At 38.2% G+C, this 15,734-nt stretch overlaps 1 protein-coding gene across 2 annotated transcripts in view; it reads left to right on the forward strand.

Annotated features, from left to right (window-relative positions):
* Window positions 1-6,486: 6,486 nt before the first annotated feature.
* Window positions 6,487-15,734, forward strand: part of LOC109074957 (LIM domain-binding protein 2-like) — a 61,904-nt gene continuing 52,656 nt past the window's right edge. Inside the window, exon 1 of one of the 2 annotated variants that reach the window (XM_042770019.1) lies at window positions 6,487-6,744. In XM_042770019.1, the coding sequence (XP_042625953.1) occupies window positions 6,613-6,744 (132 nt within the window). In that variant the 5' untranslated portion in view covers window positions 6,487-6,612. The remainder of the gene's footprint in view (window positions 6,745-15,734) is intronic. The other variant, XM_042770018.1, reaches the window with a different exon arrangement.

Here is a 15,734-nt window from a genome sequence, read left to right on the forward strand (position 1 = left end):
AAACAGTTCGAATGTACATGACACAAAATGTCAGTCTTTAATTATCCTAATTTTGAGATAATATTGTCAGTAGTCCTTCAAAAATGTGTTTGTGTTCATTAATGCTTAAATGTCCCTCATGTGATACATTTGTTGGCTTTATGAAGTTTCAGATTGAATGAAACTCAAAATATGATATTTATGTTTATCGTGTGATTTATTTATTTCTTTTTTATGAGAAAAAAACTAAATATTGTTTATCTCAGCAGTAATGGCTGTTTTCTCTGCAAATGCTCAACAAGTCAACTATTTGGATCTAATACAAGTAGGGAAACAAAATCGAAATGTGTCTTTCAATTAGAATTTATTTAACTTAAATAATGAAATAAAATATGGGGCTTCAAAGTTTTACCTTTTTTTACCTACTCTCTCTCTATCTCTCTCTCTCTCTCTCCCCCCCCTTTATCCAAAGAAAAAAAAAATCACTCTTGGCAATATGCAAATAAGGCTGCAAGCTATTACGATGCTAATGAGATTCTCCAGCAAAACTAGCAGTTCCTCCTGGAGCACAGGGGTACATTTCATCCATATTCAGAAAATCATTGTGGTTACTGTGTTTGTGTGTGTGTGTGTGTGTGTGTGTGTGTGTGTGTGTGTGTGTGTGTGTGTATGCATGTCCTAGGTCAAAATCACAATGTTCAGTACCTCTGTTCTTGCATTTACCCCTGTGTCCTGCAGTGAAGATTTGTGTAATTAATCATCAACAAGATCACACCATTATTCATTATTAATTTCAGTAAGTTTGTTTGTGTTGATGGAGATGCTTTTTCATAAATTGGATAAAGTAAATTGATCTTGCAGGCTTGATGATGCTGCTGTTTGTCAGAAACGACTGTACTGTTATGTGTTTTGGAGCATTTTGGGAAAAAAGGCAGAATGGATGTTTGATTGCTAATTATGTGGATTTTTACATTCAGCAAAGTTAAAACTGGTAAAATCATGGATCTCAAGACCATGGTAGATGGTAGATAAACTTAGGTAGATAAATCTAGCAAGAAGATTTCTGCAGGTAAAAGCTCTGTTTATGTATGTGTGTGTGTGTGTGTTTGGGTTCAAACCTGCCGAGAAGGCGGCATCCGCCACGCACCATGGTATGTTACCATAGTAACAGTGGGGAGCCTGGCGAAGGATTGTCTATATGTGTCCTGACCCATTTCGATTTCCCCCAGAAGTGCTCTTCCTCTTTCACCTTACCACATATATCTCCCTCAGCACCACTAACTCCACGCTTGGGCTGTACTTCTAATTAAAAAAAAAAACACTCAAATTCCAGCCACTCTCTTCTTACACCCCAAATTAAAAGTAATTAAATGTCAACCAAAGAAAAGACATACTTTTTTTTTTTTTTTTTTTTTTTAAGCTGCATAGACTTTGCAAAAAAGTGCTTTAGGCAAACAAGCCCATTCCTTCTGGAATGTTGAATGGAAAGGTTTTGAGATATTAAATAATGTAATTTTTAATTAAGAGTTTTATTAATAGATTTTCACCCCAACATTCATAATTACCTATCTCTGTGCCTGGAGTGTTTGTAGTTCAACTTTCATTTGTCTAAGATGGCTAAGCCTCAAATACTTCAGCAGAACACGTAATATAGGAATAATAATAATAATAATAAAAATGTATTATGGTTAATAAGCATAAATTGAAGAAATGGATTTCAGAGAGCATTTGTGGCCTTGAAAAGGCTTCTAAAGCTCAATATGAAAAGATATGGATGGGCTTTAGCATTAGATTAACAAATTAGCATAAAAAGAAATAGACGTCATCAAAATCATTTTCCAATTTGAAAAACTCCTGTAACCTTCTTTTCAGTTTTCAAGCAAGTTTGTACAGCACTGTATCTATTTACAACTGATGCAGCCAAACTTGAGAAGCCTCAGGTGTGGCCATTATTCTGATACTGTATATAGCAATTTGGTGCTATAAAATTGCTATATTATTTTAATTTTAAATTATACAGGTTATTTAAGGAACTATAATGTATTAGTATGTTGTGCCATATTAACAGAAGGGCACAATCACATATACAGATGAAACCTATATAAGAAAAAGTCTTACAATGTGGGATTAATAGTGTTGTTGTTAGTATATGCTGTCCATTTGTCAATCTAGTTCAACATGGGTCAACATGCACCCAAGCATTCCATCTGTCCTCTATATCTGCAGACAATATAACCTTTCAGTGGAGTTATTTAGTTTAATTTCTCCTACTGTCTCTGTATATCATTTTAGGTACACATTTTTGTTAGATTTAGGGTATGAGCCAAAACACATTGTACTGTAAATAGTAAATATGCGTATATGAATTATACAGACGGGGAGCACTGTGCAATAAAAATAACGACATAGCTGGTCTCATGGTGCCTTCGTGTGCTATCACAAGTAACTTTACAAGTCCCAACCTTTGCACAACTCCAGCGCTGAACTGAACCTCATTTGTGAGGCAGTCTGTCATAAAATGATTAGCACAAACATATAGGACTTTTCTGTTTTTTTCCAGGACATTTCCTTTGAAAATGAAATGTAACCACTGTGTCCTCAGCAGATGGAGGGAGTCTATGGAGACTCCTATGTTTGTTGGTGCATCCCAACACACTACATTTGTAATGCCTCTTTGGCGCTGACATTGTATCTCCAGCATCTACAGAAAGAAAACAGTTATGGCAGACTGCTGCTTCTCACTCAGGGCTGTGGCTATATTAATATGGCAGAGAGTGTCACAAATGGGTGGGATTTTCCCTAAGATGACATGTACGTAGGGAGAAATCTGGAACCGCTCGTTTGGAGAGACTGTTTATGATTTATTGGGATTATAAAAAAAAATAGTGGGTGGATTTTTACCATTATAGGCCGGTTGTTTTCACACACTGCGGCCACAAAACTGTGTTCAAACACCTTATAAAAGTGATTTTTACATAATAGGTCACCTTTAAAATAAATATATAAAAGCTTATAACTAGGCCTAGAATTTTAAGATACATATTATGTTACAAAAAAATAATTATGGTATATTTTGCCCCCACATTTTGAATTACGGTTGCATTTTTGCTCAGAGCCCCCATTACTTTCTATCACTGGAGCTGGCAGCTCTGCACATGTCTGTTAGAGAGGCGCCATGTGGGCACGGATAACCTTGGGATTGGTATGCCAAAGTGATGGCATCCACTATCCAGTGGACCAATATCTGCTTGGAGACAGCCTTCCCCTTCTGCTGGCCTCTGTAGCAGACAAAGAGCAGCTCTACTATTTTGCTTGCAGGTCCCTGACCCTCTTGATGGAGGTAAGCGTTGTCAGGAGCACTGTCTTAACAGACAGGATCTTAAGCTCAACTGACTCCAGCGGCTCAAAGGGATCCCACTGAAGTCCTGTCAGGACAACAGAGAGATCCCAGGAGGGCACGAAGGGTAGCCTATGAGGGTTTAACCTTCTGACACCCCTCAGGAACCTGGTGATCAGGTCGTGCTTCCACAGGAATTAGCCGTCCACTGCATCATGATCCGCTGCAATGCCTACACTCCAATCTTTTTTGCAGGAAAGAAAACACGACTCTGATCAGGCATCTTCGGGGGTCTTTCTCGGTGAGAAGAAACACCAGTCAGTGAACAGACTCAACTTAAAGGTATAAGCTTGTCTGGTAGAGGGAGCACTGGCTTGAGTCAAAGTGTCTACCACTGCTGGTGGCAGATCACTTAAGTCTGCCGCGTCCTGTCCAGGAGCCACATGTGGAGGTTCCAGAGATCTGGACACAGGTGCCATATGGTGCCCTGCCCCTGAGAAAGAAGGTCCTTCCTCAGGGGGATCCACCAGGGAGGGGCTGTCATGAGGAGCATGTGTTCCCGAAAACCAGGTCCGGGTGGGCCAGTAAGGTACAACCAGCAATACCTGTTCCTCGTTCTCCTTGACCTTGCACAGTTTCTGTGCGGGAAGGCTTACTGGGGGAAGCGCATACTTGTGTAGTCCCTGGGGCCAACTGTGTGCCAGTGCATCTGTGCTGAGGGGGCCTCGGTCAGAGAATAGTATCGTATCTCGGCCAGGTTGAGCCAGAGATGGTGCTCTTGGAGGGACTTGCCTGCCAGAGGGACCGCCCCATGACTTTAGTTGCCCGGCGGGGCAAAGTCAGTCGCCGAGCACAGCTCATGCTTCAACCTCAGGTCAGTACTGCCCTTGTGCATCTGTTTGAGTGACTTGGCTTGCTGAACTTGCAGAATCACCATGGCGTGCAGGGCAGAGGCGGTTTACCCCGCAGCACTGTAAGCTTTGGTAGCAAGAGCTGACATCAGCTTACAGGTTTTGGACGGGAGGCGCAGATGATTCTTCCAACCGTGCTCCATGCCAAGAAACAAATCATCCAGCCGTGAGTGCTCAGGGCTGGGTGGTGTGTTCACCTTCAATCCAATGCTCACGGCTGCCCGGGCAAGCATGGCCATCAACTTTGGGACTTTTGAGATTCGGCGGAAGCCGCAATACCCAATGGGCGCCGTGGAATCTTCATCCTCAGAGGACAATAGCCTATCCCCGATGCTGCTATAGACATCTGATCCTCTGGGGGAGCCTCGAATGAAATTCGGGGACCGCTATGTGATGGCCAGCGGAATCATCTGGAAGCTGTATGGGACAAGCGCTGCGTGAGGAGTGGGAGGTCTGTGGGGACTGGCCCGGTGGATTTGCTCCCACTGTAATCCTCAAATCTCCCAGAACACTTACAAACATGGCCCTGTGCTGTGCAGAGGAAACAAAATGGATAGTGACAGAGGGGTCTCTTCCTTTCCTCAGAAAGGAGAGACGCCATTGCAGCATCGCCATGATAATGCTCTCATAGTACGGGCATGAACCACCCATGAATGAGTCTTCAGTGTGCTCTATGCCCCGACACAGAAGACAGCAATCGTGGCCATCATCAGGGGAAAGGAAATGACTGCAACCAAGAGGACATGGACAGAATGGCATCTTGAAAAAGATGCAGATCATCCGCAATTTGATAAATAAAACTTCTCTTTTATTGTTGAAGCGCCCAATCACTACACCAGGGAACACTGCTGAATGCGCCGTCACACCTATAACTGAAGAGAGTGCACTCACGAGGTGTATGGCTTTGTGGATTGTAAACATTAGGGCTGTCCTCGACTAAGTTGGTTTTGGTCTTTGTTCTCGGTTAAAGAGATGAAATCAGTGACACTGACTCATCGCAGTACAGTATGCATGTTTCATACGGATTACATAATCTGAGAATAATGTTTTCCATTTGAATTGGTTCATTTGAAAGTGGACATTTCATTCTCTATAAATATATTTTTTATGCCTGTAAGCTAAAGATATACAGTGTTTCGCACTCAAGTTCACAGACTAAGACGGCAGAAAGCGCATCCTGTTTGCTTTCATTATTTCACAAAATCGCAGCTTGTTTTTATTGTGAGAGCACACAAATAAATGTAGAGTCTTTACAGATTCGAAAGAAGTATTACTCTTATCTGTATGAACAAAAATTACTTATTTTAAGAGCAAATGACTGCACCAGCGCCTCCATCTGTCCTGCAGTGAGCTACTGTTCAGCTTCACACTCCGCACAGAGACAATAACGCACATCTCTCTAGATTAACGTTACATTGAGCGGACATGTAAAGTTGCTAATACTTTGATATTTCAGATGATAAGCCATATTTGAGGTCAATGAATGATAGGCAAGCGTTGGAATGTCCTGCCCGATGTATTACTATAGACTAACCATTAACGATCTGTTAGTCACAGACTGCGTGACTGCCTGTGGAGGTTTTTTTTTTCCTGCGACTAAGCGACTAATAAAATTTTGGTCAACCAAGCCTCTTCTGGTCGACTGACGATTAGTCGACTGTTAGGGGGCAGCCCTTGTAAACATACAACCACTTGGCTCTGAAGCAAAAATCTGAATGATTGCCGCTTTATATATCTGTGTGTACGGGGGAGTGGCTTAATGCAAATTCCCCTCACCAATTCTCTTTGGCCTTTATCTTAAACTCAGAGGTTATTAAACACTGAATTTGGCCTTACAGTATCTCATTGTGGTTTTATTGTATTCACTTTTATTTACCAATTTACATTTACAAATTTGGTAGACACATTTATCCAAAGCAACTAACATTGCATTTAATGTATTTTGGGCAGTTCTTGCTCATCCTGGGAATGGAACCCATAACTTGTCTGACCCAACACTGCTAAAAGAAAACAACAGTTTAGTTACTGACGAATAGTCCTTATGACTCCCCATGTGACAACTAGCCCCAGTTGTGTGCAACACTACCACGCTAATTTGAAAGTTACCGAACACAAACATTAGCAAAAAAGGCCAGTCGTTTTTGGTGGGATGGTAAGACTTGCTTGGCTCACCCTCAACAATGTTCCAGTGCAGCCTGAGGCTATCCAATGAGAGCCCAGCCCTCCTCCCCCTGCTCTCCTCTCCCGCCTCCTCCGCGAGCTCTCATCTCTCCGCTCCGCGTGCAGCCACTGACTGCTGCTGTCTCGCGGCGTTTGGAGATCTTGCACGCGCGTTGTATGGATGCTGAAGCTTTGGCGCTGCTGTAAACGCGACACGGAATCAACATGTCCAACCCTCCGCACGACCCGTTCTACTCGTCCCCTTTCGGACCGTTCTACCGGAGACATTCACCGTACATGGTGCAGCCTGAGTACAGAATCTATGAGATGAACAAACGACTCCAGTCCCGGACAGAGGTGAGTTTAGCATCGCTCCACATGCGACAGTGACAGCTGTAGTTTGGGAAAAGTTATATTAGCCAGTGCGTTTGCAAAATTATTCTCATTCTTTTCTAATTGGACAAAATTGAGAGCGTGAACTAAGTGATGAAACTATGTTTTAGTTTTGTAACTGACTTTGTGAGCACTGTAAGTTACATGGATGCATAAGTGTATTGTGATAATGATGAGTGCATCATATTGCCATATGGAATTATTTCCAACTACGGGAAAACAGAAGATATATATATATATAAAGCCCTTTTTATTTACCTCATTTAGGCACTGTACTGTATACGGAACTTTGATCACTAATTAAAATCCACGTGGAGATAGTAAGTTAATGAACAGCTCACGAGCCCAGAGCAATGATGCTTCTCTCCCAGAGCAACACAACTGTTTTAAATAAATATTTCGAATTAAATTCAACAGTTAAAACTTTACAAGTGTGGCTACTAATAACCTGACTGATGATTTAAAGTATAAAGGAAAATAGTAAAATGTGTGAAAGATGCCAAAAGCACTTTATGGAAAAGCAGAAGCGTTTGATTTACTACAGTATGTAAGAGAACACAAAAAGTCCTACAAACTTTCCTGCAAAAGTGATGTCAGCATTGGACTGAAAGCATTACTTGATTTCTGTATTTTAGATGCATTCAGACCTTCAACATCTGCCTGTTGTCATCAGCACCAAACAGATGATCTTAATAATTATGAATAATATAAAAAAAAAATTCAATTAATTGTTTCAAGATAACTATATATTTCTCATTCTCAAATTTTCAATTAATAACGCAAAATATTTTAATCTTCATTGTCATGTATTTTGTTTGTGGCATTTAACATCAAGGGAATTTTTCAATCTGATGGAGAGATCAGATGAAATAGTTTTATACAGATGCCCACAAATCTCAGTAACGGTGAAAACAAACAAGCGTAATAAGATATCAGCATCACCACACAAAAAAACTAAACATGACAACAAAAACAGCATAAATAAATCCAGCAAAGAATAAAACAATAATCCTATAACAGTAAACACATCATTTATTTATTCTGCAGTGCATGTTGGGAACTCACATATACACTTAGCAAATCAGCAGCACTGTTCTATATTAAGTTTATTCAGACAACTCTGTAGTTGGGGGGAATATTGTTGGTCTAACATGTGCTTTTATGTAGATTCAGAGTCATTTTCATTTCCTTGTATCTGTGACTCAGAAAACCCATATGCTGGGTGAAATGTAATTGCTTGCCTTTTTTAAACAGTGAAATCAGTTTAATGACAACAAAGCATAGACTTTATGCACTTGAAACACTTCCAGCATTTTTTCGCCATTTATTGTACTTTTAAAATAATACAGTACAGCAGCTATAAATAATAGCTGTAAATATTTGTGCTGTGATACACAGACGTGTCTGTAATTCTAATACCAATGGAAAATAGTTTTCTTCAAAGATCTGCTGGTTACAATGCAAGTCTGCCCACAAATTCCCCTTGGGTCTCCTCTTGCAACCTCTAACTCCTCAAACCATCTCTGAATTCCACTCACCTGTCAAAAAAAAAAAGATAAATAATTACAGTATTTATTGCTATCACAATCAGTCATACACATTTGTGATGTTATACCTGTATACAAAACATAATTTGAAAATTATCTTAATTGTCCCATTAAAAATCAGCATTAAATAAGCTAATGAAGTGTACTGTAGCCTAATGCTGTTGCAGTTCTGGCACTTGAGCCTCTGCTCATATGTGTTTGATGGAGGTGTTGTAACTTAAAGGAGACCTGGGCTGTATTGCAGAGATGCAATGGAACAACATCATGAATAATGCATAAGCAGCGGCCCAAACCCTGAAGACTTCCATTCTGAAACGCCACTTACCAAACAGCCTATATTAAACATGTGCCAATATATCATTTTAATCTTCCCAACCTCACTTTGGCATAAAAGGGCATTTGCTAAGATTAAATCTTTACATGTGTGATTGATCTTGATAAGATATTTCATTTTGAGGGTAACAATAAGTTTAGTTGATGAATGTGTTTTGCTTCTGGAAACTGTTGCAATCTGGGACTCAAAAAGGGTAAAAAGAGAAAAAGTAGACAGAGAAATATAAGTAAGAAAAATATATATTTAAAAATACTGTTAAAGTATAATTTATTTTAATTTAATGCAGATTCAGATTTGTTTTTTATTACTCATCAAGGTTTCCAAAATGAATAAACACATTGTTATTGGAATCAATAACTGACTCTTTGTGTCACACTTTGTATCACAGCAGTCAGTTCAGCAACGTTTATCGTTTCTGCAACATATACTGCGCATCACTCAACAGTTGCACCATTCTAGAAAAGTCTGGAACAAACATTCTGACACCTTGTTTGCTGTTTTAAAAGTGCAACATTTGGTACCTCTAACCTTTCCCTTTTTTTGAGAATTTTGTATAGATTGATAGGCTGAAATGAACAAACCAAACATATCTGCTCTGTGCACACATATCCATCTAGCAGATGGTAGAAATGTTTATAAAAGGTCTGATATCTTGCATCCTTTTTGTAAATTGTAGCATGTATGGGTCTAGCGCCTTGCCACGGCGGCATGATACCGCAACTCTATTGCTAATATCTTTGCAAACAGTGAGTGCAATATTTATTAACCAAGCCAGCTGATGTGCATTTGAAGCCAGTGGTAATTTAGCACAGATTTTACAAGGGAGAGTTCCCCCCACAGCCATCCATCATGTAGACATCCAGACTTTCTTAGTTTAAGAGCTGCAGGCAAACACTGAAACAACAGGGGGAGCGAAGCGCCAATGTAGCCACTGTCAAACAAAGGTGTTTAATAACCACTTGGCTCTATATTTCTCTACATCAGTCATTTAATGACTGTACATTAAAGCTAGCTAATCGATGTATCAGTGCTTAAAAACATGGGGATTACGCTCCATGGTGCACATCACATGACTGGAGTGAAAGTAGAATTGGACAAAAGCAGGAAGGAGTTAGGAGTAAAGCTAGACAAGAGGGCTCAAGAGTCCCGACTCTTGACTTGAGAGTTCTCAGTACAGAAGCTGGTGATTGATGTATTTTATTGTCCAGAGGCTAAAACTGTTCAGCCTATTTGCTGGCAGCAAACTAACTTCAGAGCAGAGCAGTTAGAGTCTTGCGTTTTAAAGAGCCCTGAAAGTGTAAATAATGTGATTTTATGGTGCAAACATTACTGTTTGTTGCTATCTGATAGATCTAGATCTTTAAAGTCAAAAGTGAAGCTTTTTTTTTGGATGTTAGTATGAATATGTTAGCCTTAAGGTTATCTATAAGTTTGTGTGCTCCAAAACACTGACAAACTTTGCATTTAGAAGATGTATGCATTCAAAATGTAGTCTCTCTCTACCATCAATACAGAGCATCGATTTTGATGTCATCATTCTGTACTTCAGTTCTCTTCAGATTTTCTGCCCAATCAAATGCTTTCAAGAATCTGAAGCATCCCGCCCCCTTAAGCTGCTGAATCGTCAGCTGAAATCAATCGCTTATTCACACATTTTGTATGTTCTATATGGCAAAAGACTCATAGCACAGTATGTAAGGGATAGGGAGCGATTTGTATAGTTTAAACATGCTTTCCATTGGGGTGAATAAAGTCTGGTTTTGCTTCAGTGTCAAGCGAAGCTCCACAGAATGGATCATATGCATCCATTGGCGTGGACCACAAATCATATCCGACCCATCTGAATTTTATGCAGAATGCTGTATTTTAAAGCAATGGAGGAGATCAAATAACAGAAATTGTTAGATTTTAGGCATTATAAACAGCACTGATTGGTAGAAGAGATAACATTGGTGCCACGCACCTATAAATTACACTATTTTAAAATGATTGCACTATTTTTTGACAGGCTGCTTTTGTAAAAAGCTATTTTTGGAATAAAAAAGGGAATGAGCCACTGGATATGTCCTGTAAATTATGACTTTTGAATAACTCTGCGCATTTCAAGGCACTTCATTTGATTTTAATAAAGGGGGCATGTTTGGGAAACCTGCTTGCAAGCATTCATTTTACACCCTTCAAGTTGTGTTTGTTGGTAGTGGCAGTGGTTTGCATTATGTGAAATATTTCACCAGTTAAATTGTTAGCATTAGTTACAGATACTGATTTGCCTATGGAAATTTCCTACTTAAAACTAACAGCTTCTCTTGTTCAAGAACTTCTGTGCATTTTCTTTTCATGTAAAAGCAAAATTTTTTAGATGTTTTTCCAAAAACAGTTGGTACGTTTAAGCAGTTTCTAAAAATGCTTAAAGGGATACTCCACCCCAAAATGAAAATTTTGTCATTAATCACTTACCCAGTTCATCTTTGGAACACAATTTAAGATATTTTGGATGAAAACCTGGAGGCTTGAGACTGTCCCATAGAATGCCAATGAAATAACAGTATCAAGGTCTAGGAAAGTATGAAAAGCATCGTCAGAAAGCGAAGAAAACAAAAATAATAACTTCATTCAATAATTCCTTTGTCAACGGTCTCCTCTGTGTCTCTTCATATCACCGTATGCTGTGTATGCTCTTCTGTATCATCCACACCACAAGGATGGGCTGTTTTCTTTCAAATCAAAGCTAAATACATGTAGAAACAGCGCATCCTTGTGGCGCGGATGATGCAGAAGAGCATACGACGACTTTCATACCTTTTATGGACCTTGATACTATTAACTTGGCAGTCTATGGGACAGTCTCAAGCCTCCAGGTTTTCATCTAAAATATCTTAAATTGTGTTCCGAAGATGAATGAACCTTTTATGTGTTTGGAACGACATGGGGGTAAGTGATTTAATGACAAAATTTTCATTTTGGGGTGGAGTATCCCTTTAAAATCATGTATTCTGGCATGACATGAAAACTCAAATCAGTAGTCTAATAAAAGCTGTAAGATCACATGACCAGCTGAAAAGGTACAGAAGCTGTCACTGGGGCAGGACCCTTTCAAAAGGCACTGATATGCTCCCTTTAGATACATAGGTACTGCCTCAGTGACAGTTATTGTACCTTTTTTCTGAGAGTGTATGAAAGACTGTATATACTGTATACCAAGATGATTTACTCATATTACTATGAATAGGTGAAAGCGCAAAGCAAAATATAATGGAATAAGTCACACCTATAAGAGCCAATCGCCAATTGGTTAATTCATTGCGTCCCTGCAGCTGCCATTAGAAGCTTTAGAAGTTCACGTCAGATTTTGTTGCTAATTTGAAATAATTGTGATTTTTGCAAGCATTTTTAAGTAGTTTAGGACACTTGCATGCCCAAAATGTTTGCTGCCCAGATGCATTGCAAATATGGCAGCAGAGTGAATTGGCTTTCCTTGAAATGGACTTTGGTACTAGTTACTTTATCTTTATCATTACCCTGCTGTTTTTGGACAATTGAACTTGCAGAATAAATTAACCATGACTGACTGTGAAAACAACAATTATACAATAGCATGCTTTTGCATGATTCTGCATCCATTATGTTAGGTCCAAGCTGAAAAAAAAAACCAAAAAAAAGGTCCAACCAAAAAAAAAAAAAAAGACTGAGTGCACCTTTAATAGAAGCTATATTGAGTTTTGTACTCTTTCAAATGTGCATTTGGCCATGTTTTCCTTGAGGCCTGCATGGTGAAAGAGCATCAAACATATTTGCTGCCATTTAACATGTTTGCTGGATAACCTGCTGCATAAGCATATGCAAATAAGCATGCTGGTTAACATTCAGAGGAGGAGTTTCATCAACCTCAGCTGGTATAAGCTCATTAGCATATCGCTTCTTAATATTCACAGGGTTGGAAAGAGTGAAGATAAAGATAAAAGGAGAGGTCACTAAGAAGGCAACAAATGAAAGGCTAACTTTATTAATCTGTCTAATGGTTTTGGAATGGAATGCATTTATGCAAAGAAGCAGTGCAAGTTCACAGCTGCATTTTGTTTTGATCTGAGGGCGATCGATAATGCATTTCACTGTGGAGAAACTCAGTCTCAAAGTCCTCAAGGTAAAACAATTATCGCAGCTCCTCCACAGTCCCGTAAGGGCTTAAAATGGCACCAAATGGCAAATCAGTCTAACCATGTCCATCATCATTTATATTACATGCTGCCTAATTGATTTTGTAGGAAGCAGGTGATGGACAACAGATTGTGTTTTAAGAGCACATGAAAAGTCTAGCATAAATTGATGTGCCCAAATTGAAGAGTTTTGTTAAGCTGTATAGGACTGAGAAATATCTAATGATTTCACTATCAATAATGTATCATTTATTTATTTTTTTCATTTTTAATGGCAGCAGTGGACTTAAAAGTCTTTAAACTTTATTTTGCGCTCTCTATGGGATGAAGGTAACATACAAACCTCTTATCAATTGGCTGCATTATGCAAAAAAAAACAGTTTATGGGGTCCCGGCTGATTTGTGTGTTATTTATTTGATTGAAAACAAAACAAAACTAAAAAAAATGGATTCTCTGGAACAATAAGGTGCCGTTCAAACTGGCAGGATACTAGGACAATAGTCCCACCTTTTTCCTGCGGCTTTCCCAAAGTTCCTTCCAGGCTACACTGTTGCGCTGATAACAGATAAAGAGGGATCGCCCATTTTTACCAACTTCCTGTTTTCAGACTTTTTCTGTACAGATTATATTTTTTATTCCTTTTGTCCAGCCCTGAGCGATGATGTTTGAGATCCTCGGGGATGTTATCATTGATAAAATATAAAGTTCTCAGCTGTGTTCTGCATGGGTTGGTTTCTCAGTGCACTTCATCAAAATTTGGATGGGTTGTGAACCTACATAAATGTTTTTTCTAAACTAGCTCAAAAAGCTTGAATGTTATGTTTACTAACACAAATATGCATTTAGAATTGTATACACTATCATTCAAAGGTTTGAGGTCGAAGGTTGAAGTCTCACCAACTCACCACGGCAGCATTTATTTGATCAAAAATTCAATAAAAACAGTAATATTGTGAAATATTATTATAATTTAAAATAACTGCTTACTGTTTAAATATATTTTAAAATATAATTTATTCTTGTGATGGCAAAGCTGAATTTTCATCAGTGTCACATGATCCTTCAGAAATTATTCTTATATGCTGATTTGTTGCTCAAGAAACTTTTTGTTGTTGTTGTTGTTGAAAACAGCTGTGAACAGCTGTGAAACCGTGACTCTCTGATGAATAGAAAGTTAAAAAGAACAGCATTTATTTGAAATAGAAATCTTGTAAAAAAAATTGTCACTTTTGATCAATTTAATGCATCTTTGCTGGATAAAAGTATTAATTTCTTTAAAAAATACTGACCCCAAAATTTTGGATGGTATACTGTGCAATGTTGGCTTCAGTGGTCCAGCGCTGTGTGTCATACAGTGAGGACTTTCTGAAGGGCATTAGTTTACTTCCCCTTGCCTTATTTAAGTAGCATAATTTAAATCATGTGCACCTAACCTTATAACAGTCCCAAATATTGTCGACATTCAGTTGTTCTTAAAAAAAACAGCAAAACACGGCAGGCAGGCGAGAATAGCTTTCTTGAAAATACTTATACTGTAGATGTTGTTTATACTGTCGTTGTTTACTAAAATGAGGTATCATGAATCGATGCATGAATTGTTTACATGCTTACTGCCATTTTTACCGTGGTTTTGGCTTGTTTACGTTGTTAGTATTCCCTGAGATCTGTCAGCGGCTGTCACTGATATGTAGGTAGAAGAAGTTCAACAGCAGTTGTACAAACCCTGCGCGTGATTGCCCACACACAGCTCTGTTCAGCTCATCAAAGACCTTGTGTACATTTCATGAGTCCTGAAAGGTGAGTCTAAATGGAGTCTGCCTGGCTGAGGACTTTTTAAATGTCAATTCACAGATGTGGATATATAAGGACAATTTACACCAATTCCCATGTGGCAGTAATGATTAGGTTGCCTTCAGTGCAGTATCATTCAAAACAGAGATGTTAATACTTTTCATAGTATTATTAAGGCTGGATCACACTGCCTCTAAATAAAAAATCAGTATTCCGACCATTCTAAAACTTACTGTTGGAATTAAGTGGTTAGGAAACATGACAAAGAAACAGGAAAAAACAATCCAATAACTGCTAGAAGTTGGAGTTTGTTGGGCTCCAAACTAGCATGTAAATGATGACATTTTAAACAAAAACTATAATGAGGAAAGATATCATGATAAAATGTTATTTCATGAAATGAAATACAAATATTATAATAAATCAAAATATTATAATAAAATTAAAAAAAAAAAACAAAACTATAAATGTGCTCTACAATGCTAAAAATACTACACAGGATTACAGGAAAATTACTGTAGTTTATGTATTTTCGGTTAATTATGGATGATTTATTTTTTAAGGTTAGATAGGACAAACTGTTGTTGATTCAGTAATATTATTAATATTTATCTTATATTGTTTATTTTAGTTAACTGTGTCCACATAGTCCACAGTTAGCTTTCTGTACATCACTAGTGGCAGGTAAATCTGACACAGACGCCACAATAATACACCAGCATGTACAAACTTAGGCAAAAGCCTAATGGTGCAACCTCAAACAAAACTTGCAAAGATTCAGTGGCATAAATCTTGTAAATTTTAACAAATTTAGCAACATTTTTGTCCAAACCGACTTACATTGTGTGTTTTTTTTTTTTTTTTTTTTTTTTTACAAATGAAATAAATTTGTGCACCATTATAACTGAATTGTAATTGAGAACATTTCAAAAATCAAAATTTAAAACAAAAATAAAAACTAGTGGAACTGTCGAAAAAAATAATAACCTCCATATTAGTGTTTGTGTGTGTGTTCTGGTATATGTGCTTTATGAGGACACAAATGTGTGTAATGACATGGGTACTACAGCATAAACTTGCTGTGTCCCCATAAACCAAAAGGCTTAAAAACCATACTAAATGGTGTT

The sequence above is a fragment of the Cyprinus carpio genome, chromosome A14 (assembly GCF_018340385.1).
Source record: "Cyprinus carpio isolate SPL01 chromosome A14, ASM1834038v1, whole genome shotgun sequence".
Taxonomy (NCBI): domain Eukaryota; kingdom Metazoa; phylum Chordata; class Actinopteri; order Cypriniformes; family Cyprinidae; genus Cyprinus; species Cyprinus carpio.